The following is a 13284-nucleotide window of genomic DNA, read 5'->3' on the forward strand; positions in this document are numbered from 1 at the left end:
AAATGCGCGTTTGAGTTCCATAAGTTTCGGATTTGGAAGGCATGCGGCGTTCTGATTCGGTCCTCGTCTTTTATTTGTTGCACGCAGTCTCCACACCAGATCCGGAAACGTTGCTCATCGTTTTCCACCAATAACATCAGACAGCCTTCGTATCGAACAAAGAACTGCCACGTACGACATGGGACCCAATTGATCCGGTCCTCTCGTTCTCGCCGTCGTGGGAGATATTTCCGTCATGAAACTCCCAGCGGCTGAGCGCCGGAGGCAGCTCCTCTTTCCGCCAAATCGAAACCCTAACTCTATTCCTCCCTTCTTCCTGCTCTCAGGATGAGCAATCTGAGAGCAATTTGCCGCCGGTACGCCGTCATCTCCTCGATCTACTGCTGCAGAAGCCACGGCCGCCTAGGTTTCGCGCCATCCGCGGGGTATTCTGATCTCCGGCTCCCGTCCCCTTGTTTTGCATCATCTCCTTTTGTCGTCGATCACGCCCCGAGGATGGGGCCGGGGTCGCGCGCTAATCCGAGGAGGACGATCACCAGGGTCTCCAATTGGAACTCCGAGAAATCACGTCATGAGACTCTTGGTAATTTCCCCAAAGATCATTTCTTCGGCTCTTGTCCAGAAAGTAACTTAGATTTTGTATTCAAAATTTGATCTTTTTACACTTTTAAGATCTGCTTGTTTGAACGAATAAAGTAATTAAGGACAAATATGTTAGCATTTGATCAGCGTGGATATATGGCAGTTGCTGCTTAGGCTGAACAACAACAATGTTAGATGAACCTCCAAGCACATCTTCTCTGTTGATCAAAGGTTTATAAGCATGTTACATTACTCGACATGAATTTGCCTTGGAGCTGCTTGATTACTGTCAGATGATTATATTGTCTAATGCCTCATTTATATATCACTGAATATGTATTTTATTGAAAAAAAGGAACTAATTGGTGTTGCTTGACAAAACTCTTTGCATGCCATTTAATTGAACTTGTTAAATTCTTTTGACATCTGCCTAATTAATTCCTTTTCTCCAATCAGGTAACTAGTTATATCATTGATTTACTTTATATCTTATTTTGCTTTTAGATGGTTTTACTCCTGACACTCAATGATATCTGTTTCTTAATTTGTTCTGAAACTTGTGAACGACTCTGGATATTATCAGTAGAGCGGCTACTAAGCCATATTTTCATATGTTCTATGCATGCTTTCTGGATGGGTAGCGTCTTGAGAAGAACTTGCTTCGATAGGATCTTACCGTGAGTAAAGTACATTTTGGATAGATAGTATTAGAACAACTTTCAAGGCATAGCATCTTAACTATTTATGTTTTTTCCTGGATTGCGAGAATCCATCTAGAACTATAGTGTACATGTTATGATAGGTAACTCTGTTAAAAAATTTTACTTTGTCATAGCGTTAACCCACTCTACTCTTATTTCCTTCCCTGAAGTTCTATTTTTAGGCTTACCATATCAGCTGCAAAATAGTATGCAGCATGGTTTGAACTGTGCAAACCATGGTCACTGAGGCAGTGGGGGTCATGTTGTCATACATTGTGTTGAAGCACTATGAAACATTAAATTTCAGCTTTTGTTTGGCTGTAATCCAGACGTTGTTTCAGTGTTACTATTCCATTTATGTTTACTAGCACCTTTCTGCATCCTTCAACTGTTTTGCATTGCCAAAGATCCCTTGTGTGACTGTCTTCTAGTCCGCAGTTTTACCTTATGACCGCCATTTTACATGTTTATTGGAAGCATCACTTTTCTTCTTGTTAGTCTCGCTAGCACTTCTGGGATGCATCTTCCTTGTGGATAATTCTAGCATATTTCAGATTAATCTCGAGGAAGAGAGAAATATTTTGGCATAGGAGAAGAAGGCATCCATGGAGTACTTCTCCAACACCCTAGAAAGGTGTATACTCGTCTATAAGAAGCGAGATCTGATGCGAGAAAAGGCCGAAGATGACAACACAAGGGACATCACTCAACTTTTAGCTGCAGAAGACCTTGAGCTCGATACAGACGATGACGAGGCTGTATGAGTTGCTTAGTTGTACATAGAATTCTCGTCGCCTTGTCATGGGGAAATCTCCATCTAATATTCTATGACTATACCCTAAGATGTATATATCATTGTTTCTTGATTTATAATGTGAAAATTGAAATCAGTCTCTTATCAAGATGATTGGAACTTCTTGCGATCTAATTGAGATCTGTCATTGAAGAAGTACAAATTGTTCTGATTTGCCTGAAGCTCTGATATGAATAAAATCTTGTCTTAAAGAAGAAAGCAGAATTGTATTAGACTCAGTAAAACTATGCTTTTGACCATAACAATAAGATTTCTAGTTATTGGATGTGCAGAACATAGAAATCTACTCGATTAGAAAATAATACCTAATAGGTCACCCTCAACCTGAACTCAATACGTGGTATCCACGTCAATAGAAAAAGATTAAATAGAACTAGGGGAGGACCGCTTATAAAAGGCAAGTGCATAGAACTAGGGGAGGACCATTTATAAAAGGCAAGTGCTTCAAGAGTCTGACTTGAGCATCATAGGGATTACGTCGGGAAACCCTACCCACCATTAGTATCAGTATAGTTCGACAAAACATCGAGCGTTATGAAGCCCTTTGGACAAAACTAAAGGAGCAAATTGGATTGGTCAACCACCCACCAATACATCATCAGGTGATGGCATATGGTCAAGACTAATTAAATATGTCCAAGGGATTGAAGCGTTCTTGCACCATCGCCTTAAGCTTATTTGCCTCTGAGTTGCTCCCTTGGTAGGTGTCGCCTAAAGACGTTGATGTTGTTAATGCTGCCGCCCTACAGGTGCCGCCCTAAAATCATAGCTATAAGATTAACTACATAGGTTATAGTGAGGATTAGTATAGAAATAAAGACTAAAGTGAACCGACCTTCCACACACACTAATAGATGTGTTAATCATATTGTCGTATTATTACACAATTTATATATCTAAAGTATGTAGTTTATTGTGATGCTACCTCATGAATTTTATCCTAGATTGCATGGCCATCCAAAACTCACATATGCCCTGGTGATGATACACTCATTGAGCCCTATGACATTGGCTATCATGGTCACTTAGGGTCACTGATCTCATGATGGAATTGACCTTATCAGTAGCATAATGTGAGCATAAAGTTGGAATTTTTTACTTAGTTGATGCACTTTTTATGCTTCCCATTCAACTTATATTACGTAGACACACATTTATTAGTCTCAGTGATGACTACCAAACTTGTTTTCTTTAGTGTTCGGATTAAAAGATCCAAAGGTATTCCATACGCTTAATGATGATTATTGACTTTAGGTATCCAAAAGGAGGTAAAGGTTGATGGATGACATGCTCAGATTGACTTGTTTTGAGGTCATCAGCTGATGACAAAGACTTGTGTGGAGCAAATACAGAAGTCCAAGGTGTGCCATGAGAAATTTTACCTCCTATTAATGCTAAAAGGATGTGAAGGCCACAATTGACTTCCACACTTGTATGTTCCATGTCAAGTTCCTGTTGGGAGCTTGTGGAGGAAAAATGTCATGTATTAATGTGCCAAAACACGTGTGGATTGGAGGGCTCAAAAGGTCAAATAATGGCATTAATCTTCCAAAGGAAGAAGTCACCAGGAAATTGGAGAAGTCCTTTCATACAAGACAAACAAATCATCTGACTTTGGTTGCAGTTTGCGTGGATGAGTTCCATGTCATTACCTAAGGAGTGGACTTTTTTGTGTTGGAATTATCACAGCACAATAATTATTTTATCTGGGATTTGTTGTACTTATAAATGAGGAGGTGTTGACGTAAGACTTACTTGGTTATGATGGATTCTCCTAATGGTTGAATTAATCATGATTTAATGATATGTTGTAAAGTAAATTAATTGATTATAAGAAGCAGCTTACAACAACTTAGTTGACTAATGATACTTGTTATCCAATTCCTGCAAAATGGTTCTTCTTAAAATTAAAAATGCCTATTAAATGTGAATTTTTCAGCAACAAGCATAATAATTGATGATGATAATTGTTTGTGAACCGATGCATCGTGACTGATGAATCAGCGCGGCCTGATCCACGGGTCGATGTCGGGAGTCTACGGTCAGCTTCGCTGGTCGTCGAAGTTTGTCATACCCTCATGACGGGGTGCTGGCAATAGAGTGTTGGCATCTCTCGATCGGGATGATGATTGTGGCTCTGTGGAGGTCGCTTTCTTGCATAGAAGGCTCTCGTCAGTTGGTTACCGACTTTGGCCCCTTCGACGATCAAGTCAGTGCTTAGTATGGGTTTTTGTTTTTTCCCCTCCTCTAGGCCAGATGTCGGCCAAGGGTTTTTATACTGCTATACGAGGGTTGGCCGTACGCGGACTTGATGTGGCGATCGATCCTCGAGAGGTGAGATGGTACCTTTATGTGGTTGTCATACCCGGACGCGCGGAACGACGCCATATGGCACCATCCCAATCTTTCCGGAACGGGACGTACCGAGCAATACCTTGGTACAGATTCTGGCTTAGCGCGTGGGGGTGCTCATCTAATTGACTTGGCGATGGCGTGATGTGGCATTGATTGTGACATGACCCTGACCCAAAATATACCTTATCAAGAATAAGAGCCTGTAAACCCGAATACCTTAAAAAAAAAAAACACTTGACCGATTTTGATTCCTAAATTTTAGTTTAAATCATGGATGATATTTTAAATATCATGCAATTAAGGAAATAGTATCATCTGTGTATAGAATAATGGAAGGGATATGTTAGGGATGTAAATGATATGGGATAGCGACAAATAGTATTTTCTCATCCTTGCCCACATCTTATCTCTGATGCGGCGGTGAGAATCACCATCGGGTGTGGCGAACCCATAGTTTCTCCATATTTTATTAATTAATTTAATTTATATTTTAAAAAATAAAAATATCATTAAGACTAATTAATAATAGAAAATTTTATAAATTTAAATACAAGATTGATTTTTTAGTTATTGTTCCAATGTTGGAGTTATCGATATCGAGTTGAATACTTAAATATGTATATTTTTATTTATATTATTATCGATAATATATAATATAAAATGAAGTAAGAATGAATAGAATACTCTTTGTATCTTTCTCCGTATGGGTAATAGAAAATGACCCTTATTTTTATTTAATTCTTGTTATTTTTTTATCTCCGCCCCATTAGCGATGGATCCATATGAGTACTCGTACCTGTACGTATAATTAACAGAGATATAATTAGATTATTATTTAATTTACATGTTATTATTTACACCAACTTTGACGTAGCATTCCATATTGATGTTTATTTTCTTTGGACTTGCGCGTTGAAACGAGGGTGGATGGGATGGCAACAGATGAGGAGAAGAAGAAGCCAAAAGGGTCTCTCTCTCTCTCTCTCTCCCTCTCCCTTTCCCTCTCCCTCTCCTAACGTAACGTAAAAGACTGACAACTCGATCATGTCTTTATTGGCCGGACTTGGCAAATGACTAGGCCAACCTTTTTAGGGTTACGCCATGCGGTCTATGAATCATGGACATGTCCAAGAAGAAGCCCCGCGCGTTCTCTTTTAGATCAACGAAATCACCTGCATCAACTCTCTCGACGTTAGATTCCACTCCTCCTTCCCACCATTTGATGTTATTTTGTCGACTATTCTAAGTCTTTCAAGCTAAGTCAACTCCTTATTATAATTAAATTAATACATATTAATCTGACTTAAACATCAAAAAAAGATTATTTTTTATTTATTTTATTTATCTTGATAATAATTTTGCTAGCTTGTAAGATGTGCTCGTTCAAAAGAGTTAGTTAGTAAATAGAAATAGGATTGTGTGGTATTTTCATCGGTAAAATTGATAGTACGTGGAGAAATAAGATTAAATATTTTAATTTTGTAAGTATAAAAAATTTAATGTAACTTTTAAAAGTATAGAGATTGAAATACTAAATATAATTAATTATAAAAAATAATCTATAATTAGTCTGATATTAAAACTATAACTTTTACAAGATGCTAATTGCCCTTAAAAAAAAGATAAGTATATATTTGGTACATCAAACTCACAACACTTACACTCTAAAGAATGCAATGAAACTTAATTTATTTGTTCTTAATTATAAGAAAATTAGTGTCAGACATGTCATTGACAATGCATGAAGAATTTGTTTTTGTTTTAATACTATCTGTTTACTTTATTTTACTTTATAAATAAAATCTTAAAAAAATCAGAAAATCAACGTAAAAGACTTTTTGTTTGTTAATCTTTTTGGTTTCTTATTGTTCCTAAATCTCTTTATAAACTTTGTTTCTTTTGCGAGTCTGAGTTTTGTTAAGTAAAAAATTATAATATTTTTGTTAGTTCGACAGTATCCTGATGCATATATGCAAAATCGACTAAGACGTAAAACGTCTCTTCTCGGTATGTTACCGGTACAAAAATCAAAGTTAAGAGAATCTTTTCGAGTCGATTTTTTCGACGCTTAAGTTAGTCCATAGATTAACTTTGTAAGTCTATGTCGTAAGCGTCTTAAATTGTCTCTTGGACTCTTATCTGTGTGAGTAAGTGGGTGACAGATCATTTGGACCTTTTTCTCTTTAGACGTTAAGTGATGTTTATACGACGGACAATGACTGATTTATTACGAGGGAAAAAAATTAATTTTTTTTTAGAAAAAAAGTCATGATTGATGATAAGGTGGGAACAACAGCCGGTTGAGCCCATCAATCAAAGACGGTGGGATGGTCAAACCACCACAATCAAATTCCTTTGGGGGAATAAACAATATGCAATGTGATAGTGTGACACAGCATCATGTCCTATGGTAGATTTGGGCAGCAGCATGATGTCTAATAATAGACACTATTATATCTCTTTGATAACTCCTCTCTCTCTCTCTCTCTCTCTCTCTCTCTCTCTCTCTCTCCATCTTTTCTTTTTTCATCTGCCTTCCATTTTCTTTTTACCCATCAAAATAAATTCTAAAATAAAGAGTCCAATGCAAAGTAAAATAACTTCAAATAAGAAATTGCTGTTTTTTTTCCTCATCAAAGAAGTCAAACTCAAAAGTCAAAATAACTCCGACATTTCCACCACGGTGAGGGGGTATTTTGGAGGTCGGATGGGCCGCCACGAATCCAACCTCAAGCTGACGATGGTGCAGACTTTCCTCCTTTCTTCCTCGCGTCAAACGATGCCTTCGTCGTCTTCCTTCTCCCCCCCACCGTATTCCACCCCCTTCCTCTGTTTCTTTCACCAGTCACTGTCTGGAGGAACGATATAGAGAGAGAGAGAGAGAGAGAGAGAGAAGAAAGTTCCAGTCTTTTGGTTCCCCACCTCATCGCCATCGCCTACATCTACCGGTCCCTTACGAAGCCGCGGGATTCCTTGATGGGCGTGTGATTTACTGTTTGGTGGAGCGGAGGCCATGGGCAATTGCTTCAACTGTCCATCGAGGGTCGAGAACTCCGCACATCGCGCTTCCTGTGAGTGTCGAAACCTGTTATTTCTGGTTCGATTTGTTGCTTAAAGTTGTCATCTTGCATCTGTTCCTCGCGGAATTCTGCTCAATTTTTGGGTTGTTGATGTAATCTTTCCATCTTTTTTCCCCCATTGAACAGATCCTTCAAACATTGGTACCAGCAGAAGAAGTGTGTCGTCAAATCTTTCTACACCTTCCTACAAGGAAAAGACTGGTGGTGCTCTTCCTGCTTCAAGAACTGAGGGGGAGATCTTGTCTAACTCAAATTTGAAGGCCTTCACCTTTAATGATCTAAGAAATGCCACCAGAAACTTCCGCCCCGACAGTCTTATTGGGGAAGGAGGATTTGGCTATGTCTACAAAGGTTGGATCAATGAACAAAACTTTGCTCCTTCCAAGCCGGGATCAGGCATGGTGGTTGCTGTCAAGAAACTTAAACCTGAAGGATTCCAAGGCCACAAGGAATGGCTGGTAGGACAGGTTTTCTTCTCTCTTTGCGCCATGCATTCCTTGGTTCTTAACGTTTTCTGGTGATTGATTGCAGACAGAGGTTAACTATCTGGGTCAGCTTCATCATCCAAACTTAGTTAAGCTGATCGGCTACTGTTCTGAGGGTGACAATCGACTTCTGGTCTATGAATTCATGCCTAAAGGCAGCTTGGAAAACCATCTCTTCAGAAGTGAGTCACAACTGTCAATTCTTCATCCAACATTGCTTATTGCTTATTTTAAGAGATATAAACTCGAATCAATGTTGGAATATTAAATCAAACTTTGTGAATAGATAAATTTTTGGTTTGAGACTTGGAATTCATATTATAGTTGGAGTCAAAATCTTGATTTTATCCCTCTGTAAATATAAGGGTCCATGTAATACTTTAGATATACAATTGAAAGAAGAGATAAAAGTAGAATCAAAAGAGTTGCGGAGATTAAAGGTGTACTAGAGATTGTAAGTTTTCATTTTTAATATCATGGTTAGTTTTTGAAGTGTCTCCTCTATGATTTTTTGATGTCCACCATCTTTTTGTGAGAATTTTTCAACAAAATGTGAAGTGTAAAAAATATATCCATTTCCGAAACAAAAAAAGCTGGTCTTCTTATATGCTGAAGGAAAAAAATTACAACTATCAAGTAGTCTTGGTTATTGACATTGGTTTTATGGTCTTCTTATAGGAGGTGCTGAGCCACTACCCTGGGCAACTAGGATCAAAGTTGCAATTGGAGCTGCACGGGGGCTCTCATTCTTGAATGATGAGTCTCAAATCATATATCGAGATGTCAAGGCTTCTAACATTCTTCTTGACACGGTATGTTGGCAGGAATGGGAGATGGGCAGAAGTATCATGGAATTTGGTTTGCAGACTCCTACAGCTTATTTTGCTCTTCCACAATGCAGGATTTTAATGCAAAGCTGTCAGACTTTGGATTGGCAAAAGATGGTCCTACTGGTGATAAAACTCATGTCTCAACTCAAGTGATGGGAACTCATGGATATGCTGCTCCAGAATACATTGCAACAGGTTGGATCTCTATGTTAAATCCTCTCACATGACATCAAGTATTTTTGGGTTTCCTAAAACCAAATAATTTCTTGATTACAGGGCGGCTCTCTGCAAAAGCTGATGTCTACAGCTTTGGGGTTGTGTTACTGGAGCTGCTCACCGGACGTAGAGCCCTTGAGAAGACAAAAGCTGGCACAGAGCAGAGCCTTGTGGACTGGGCAAAGCCTAGCTTGGGTGATAAGCGTAAGTTATACCGGATCATGGACCCAAGGCTGGAGGGGAAGTATCTGAAGAAAGGAGCTCATGAACTTGGCATCCTCGCTCTCCAGTGCATCGGCAAGGATGCTAAACGTCGGCCTCGGATGTCCGAGGTCTTGGCCTCCCTGGAGAAACTGCAAGACTCAAAATTTGGTGCTTTGCCACCCCAAGCTACTCGTCCGAAGACGTCAAGTACGATACCGAGGTCACCTATGAGGAATCCCCCTCGCTCACCGCTGCGCCCAACACCAATCGGATCTCCTCTTCCGTCCTACCGGCGATCACCGCATGTATATTGATCGGTAGAAGCTTAGTTGAACTTGTCGGTGATGACAGGGAAAGGGAAGTGAGGCTTTGTGCTTTCAAGAATGCAATAACCTCTGTGCAGATCAGCCGTCATGGAAACCTGTTGCTTTCTTGAAATATGTTGATTGAAGTTTGCCCATGTATACAAAGATTTGTTATGGATCTCCTGTATAACATGTAACAAGGAGTTGATACGTCCAGAGTTTTTGTTCTTATGGATTGAATCATCTTTTGCTTTAATGTAGATACTCTCTTAATCAAGGCTTTATTAATTAGTGATGTAATTATTTAGTTTAAAGTAACAAATAGATTACTAGAAGAGAATTGTTAATGTCTCGTACACGGTGTTATTATTCTTTTCATCTTTTAAGTGTTTTTGATATTACAATAAGTAATCATTGACCGATTACTTATTTGGTAGGTTAATTTGAAGGGATCATATTTACTTCTTTGATTCATGTGAGTCTATATTGGAGTCAATTTGTCGTCCAATCGATTAATCATCAGACAATATTCTGTAAGGAATCCCTTATAGAAGTCATAATTTGACAACATGATATGTAATATGATGTGTTCAGAAATGAAAACACAAAAAAGGGATGTAAGATGATTGCAATTCTCAGTGAGAAGTCTTCTTTCATGATACTTCATAATCACTCATTTATGTTTGCCTGCTGAACTTATGGGAACATGATACAAGAATATTTTGCCTGTCATTGAAATCTAGGAAAAATTATAGACACAATCCATTATAACTAAAGGACATACTCCCCTATCCCAAAATTTTGAGGACTTGTGCCCTTCGATAATACAAGGATCCCAGAATTGAAATCAACTCCTTATCCAATGTACATCTATTATGCATATTACACGACTAGCTATTTGGATCGGATATGATGCAGCATAAGATGTAAACAACTCTGCTCATGATGACCTTAATCATTTCCATCATTGGTCGACAGTAGGGTGATATCCGGTACATATCCAACATCTTTGATGAGTTTTGTTAGCCCATCCAACATGAAGTAGATCAAGTCTGCTTGCCGGTGCTCCCTACCTCTTGCGATGAACACATGTACCTCCTTCATCACTTCGATCCAACTATATCCTGGTTCTTTTGATGCCAAACTGCAATCCATTCCCTTCCTAACCTTCTCCGCATCGACCCACATTCCCTTGGAAGCAAAGATATTTGATAATAACACATAAGGTCCACTGTCTTTGGGGTTCGCTGATATCGCCATTTCAGCTGCATACTTTCCCAATTCGACATCACCAGACACTTGACATGCACTAAGCAAGCTCCTCCAAATAATTGCAGCTGGCTCAATTGGCATTTGCTCAATAAATTCCTTAGCCTCGTGCACCTTTCCTGCTCTACCCAAGAGACTAACAACAGAAGCATAATGTTCAATTCCTGGTACAACCCCATATTTGTCTCTCATAGAATAGAAATGATGCAGCCCTTCCTCAACAAGCCCTGCATGGCTGCATGCTGATAGCACACCAACAAATGTGACATAGTTTGGTTCAATTTCCTCATCATGCATCAGCTGAAAAATCTTTAGGGCTTCTTCAGCTTGCCCGTGTTGTGCATATCTTGAGATCATTGAGTTCCAACACACAACATCTCTTCCACGCGTTGAATCAAATAATCTCCATGCCTCAATGATGCAACCACATTTTGCATACATGTCAACAAGCGCATTCGAGACATGGGGATCCAAATCTACTCCTGCCTTAATGATCAAGCTATGAAACTGTAACCCATGGAATAGGCTTGCAAGATTACTAGCTACAGTGACCAGTGCAACAAAAGTGAATTCCGTAGGTGTCAAACTGGAAACTTGGAGTTGATGGAAGAGCTTGAGGGCCTCTTCCCCTTGCCCATTCTGAGTGTACCCATAAATCATCGCATTCCACACCACGAGATCCTTGTTTTCCATCTCATCAAAAATGGCTCTCGCATCATCAACAAATGAGCACTTAGAGTAAACATCAACCAGAGCGCTACCTGCGAATAAGTCCAATGCTGCTCCAAATTTGATCATAAGGCTATGAAACTGTTTGCTCAAATCCACAGCTGACGATGATGCAGATACACCAAGTAGGCTCACAAATGTCAGAAGGGTTGGATTCAATGTTCCGGATCTCATCCTGTTGAACAGACTAACCGCCTCAACCAGCTTCTCATGCCTGGCATATCCTTCGATCATGGCATTAAAAGAGATCACATTATGTTCGAATATGACATCAAAGACGACTCTCGCACAATCCAAAGAATTGCATTTGGCATACATATCAAGAAGCCCATTCTTAACATACTCATCGGCATCCAAATTCGCCTTGATGGCATATCCATGCACTTGCTTCCCTTGCAGTAAGGCCATCAAGGACCCACAAGAACTGAGAACACTTGTGCAAGCAAATCTATCTGCCTGCCATCCTAATTGGGTCATTTCTGAGAACAAATCAATCGCTTCAGAATCTAATGAATTTTGCATGTACCCAGCAATCATTGTGGTCCATGAGACAAGGTTTCTGACGCACATCCGATCAAACAGCCCTCGTGCAGTTCGTACTCTGTCGCACTTGCAATACAGGTCAATGAGAACATTGTTGATCGAAATATCCATATCGGTTCCGCCCCTGTACAGATGACCATGGATTTGCCTTCCGCCTTCAAGAAAATCTTCAGCCGAACAAGCACTGATGACACTCGAAAGAACAAACCTGTCGGGCTCAACTCCCGACTCCCTCATTTCATCGAATAGCTCCAACGATATCCAGCTTTTCCCTACTTGAGAATACCCTGTGATGACTGCGGTCCAGGTGACCGAGTTCCTCACCGGCAGCTCATCGAATATTAACATCGCCTCATCCATGCATCCAATTTTCGCATAGAAGTTGATCAATGCAGTACCCACAAATACGTCCGAACAGAAACCAGTCTTTACGACAAGATCCTGAACTTGGCAGGCAAAACTGTCCGCACGCAACTGGACGCAGGCACGAAGGACGCTGGCGAGGATGAACTCATTAGGGCACCCGAAGGAGGACCTCCGGAAGCGCGAAAAGAGGGCAATGGCTTCCTCCTCTCGTCCATGCTGCGCACACATGGAGATCATCGTGGACCAAGATATTAGGTTAGTCCGGGGCATTCTGTCGAACAGCTGCCGGGCTTCTCGGAGGCGGCCCGCCTTGGAGTAGCCATTGAGGAGAAGGTTGTTCAAGAAGAGGTCGGATTCGACGCCAGCGACGACGGATTGGGCGTGGATGGGGGGGAGGCGGCGGCGGTGGGTTCGATCGGAGATGCATGACTGCAAAAGACGCACGAGGTTTTGGGCTCTCGGAAGCAGGTCGTACGCTGCCGATTTAGAGCTCATAAGGCCATATCATAACGAGCACGCGCGCGTGCGTGGAAGTTGGTTCGCGGTGTGCGCTTTTATGGGTGACAGCGGCGTACCGGTTCAGCACGGACCGAACCCGAATCGACCAACATCAGATCTATCAAGCAATTGTGTTCTCCCACTGAGCTCATTTCGTAGAATTGATCGGCTCATTTCAAGCAAACATTCTGGACTATTCGAATCGATCGTAGTGGAGGGCTCGACCGTTTTGATAAGTCGGATCGGATCCAAATTGATTAGATTCATCTCATGATTTTTAATTGACGACCCGAATACTTTTGTAAGT

At 40.4% G+C, this 13284-nt stretch overlaps 2 protein-coding genes and 1 long non-coding RNA gene across 3 annotated transcripts; 2 read left to right on the forward strand and 1 right to left on the reverse strand.

Moving 5' to 3' along the window:
* Window positions 1-79: 79 nt before the first annotated feature.
* On the forward strand, window positions 80-2185 carry LOC135598068 (uncharacterized). Its single transcript, XR_010481485.1, has 2 exons — window positions 80-583; window positions 1838-2185. It is a non-coding gene; the product is annotated as an uncharacterized LOC135598068 (long non-coding RNA).
* Window positions 2186-7156: 4971 nt separating this feature from the next.
* LOC135598788 (probable serine/threonine-protein kinase PBL3) lies at window positions 7157-9803 on the forward strand. Its single transcript, XM_065093103.1, has 6 exons — window positions 7157-7523; window positions 7659-7990; window positions 8064-8199; window positions 8696-8829; window positions 8919-9042; window positions 9124-9803. The coding sequence occupies exons 1-6, from the start codon at window positions 7466-7468 to the stop codon at window positions 9579-9581; spliced, it is 1242 nt and encodes a 413-aa protein (XP_064949175.1). The 5' UTR covers window positions 7157-7465; the 3' UTR covers window positions 9582-9803.
* A 479-nt stretch (window positions 9804-10282) lies between these two features.
* Window positions 10283-13034, reverse strand: LOC103995074 (pentatricopeptide repeat-containing protein At4g39530). Its single transcript, XM_009415577.3, has one exon. It carries the CDS (start codon window positions 12972-12974, stop codon window positions 10524-10526), a length of 2451 nt encoding a protein of 816 aa, XP_009413852.2. The 5' UTR covers window positions 12975-13034; the 3' UTR covers window positions 10283-10523.
* Window positions 13035-13284: the final 250 nt, after the last annotated feature.

This window comes from Musa acuminata, chromosome BXJ2-1 (genome assembly GCF_036884655.1).
Source record: "Musa acuminata AAA Group cultivar baxijiao chromosome BXJ2-1, Cavendish_Baxijiao_AAA, whole genome shotgun sequence".
Lineage (NCBI taxonomy): Eukaryota > Viridiplantae > Streptophyta > Magnoliopsida > Zingiberales > Musaceae > Musa > Musa acuminata.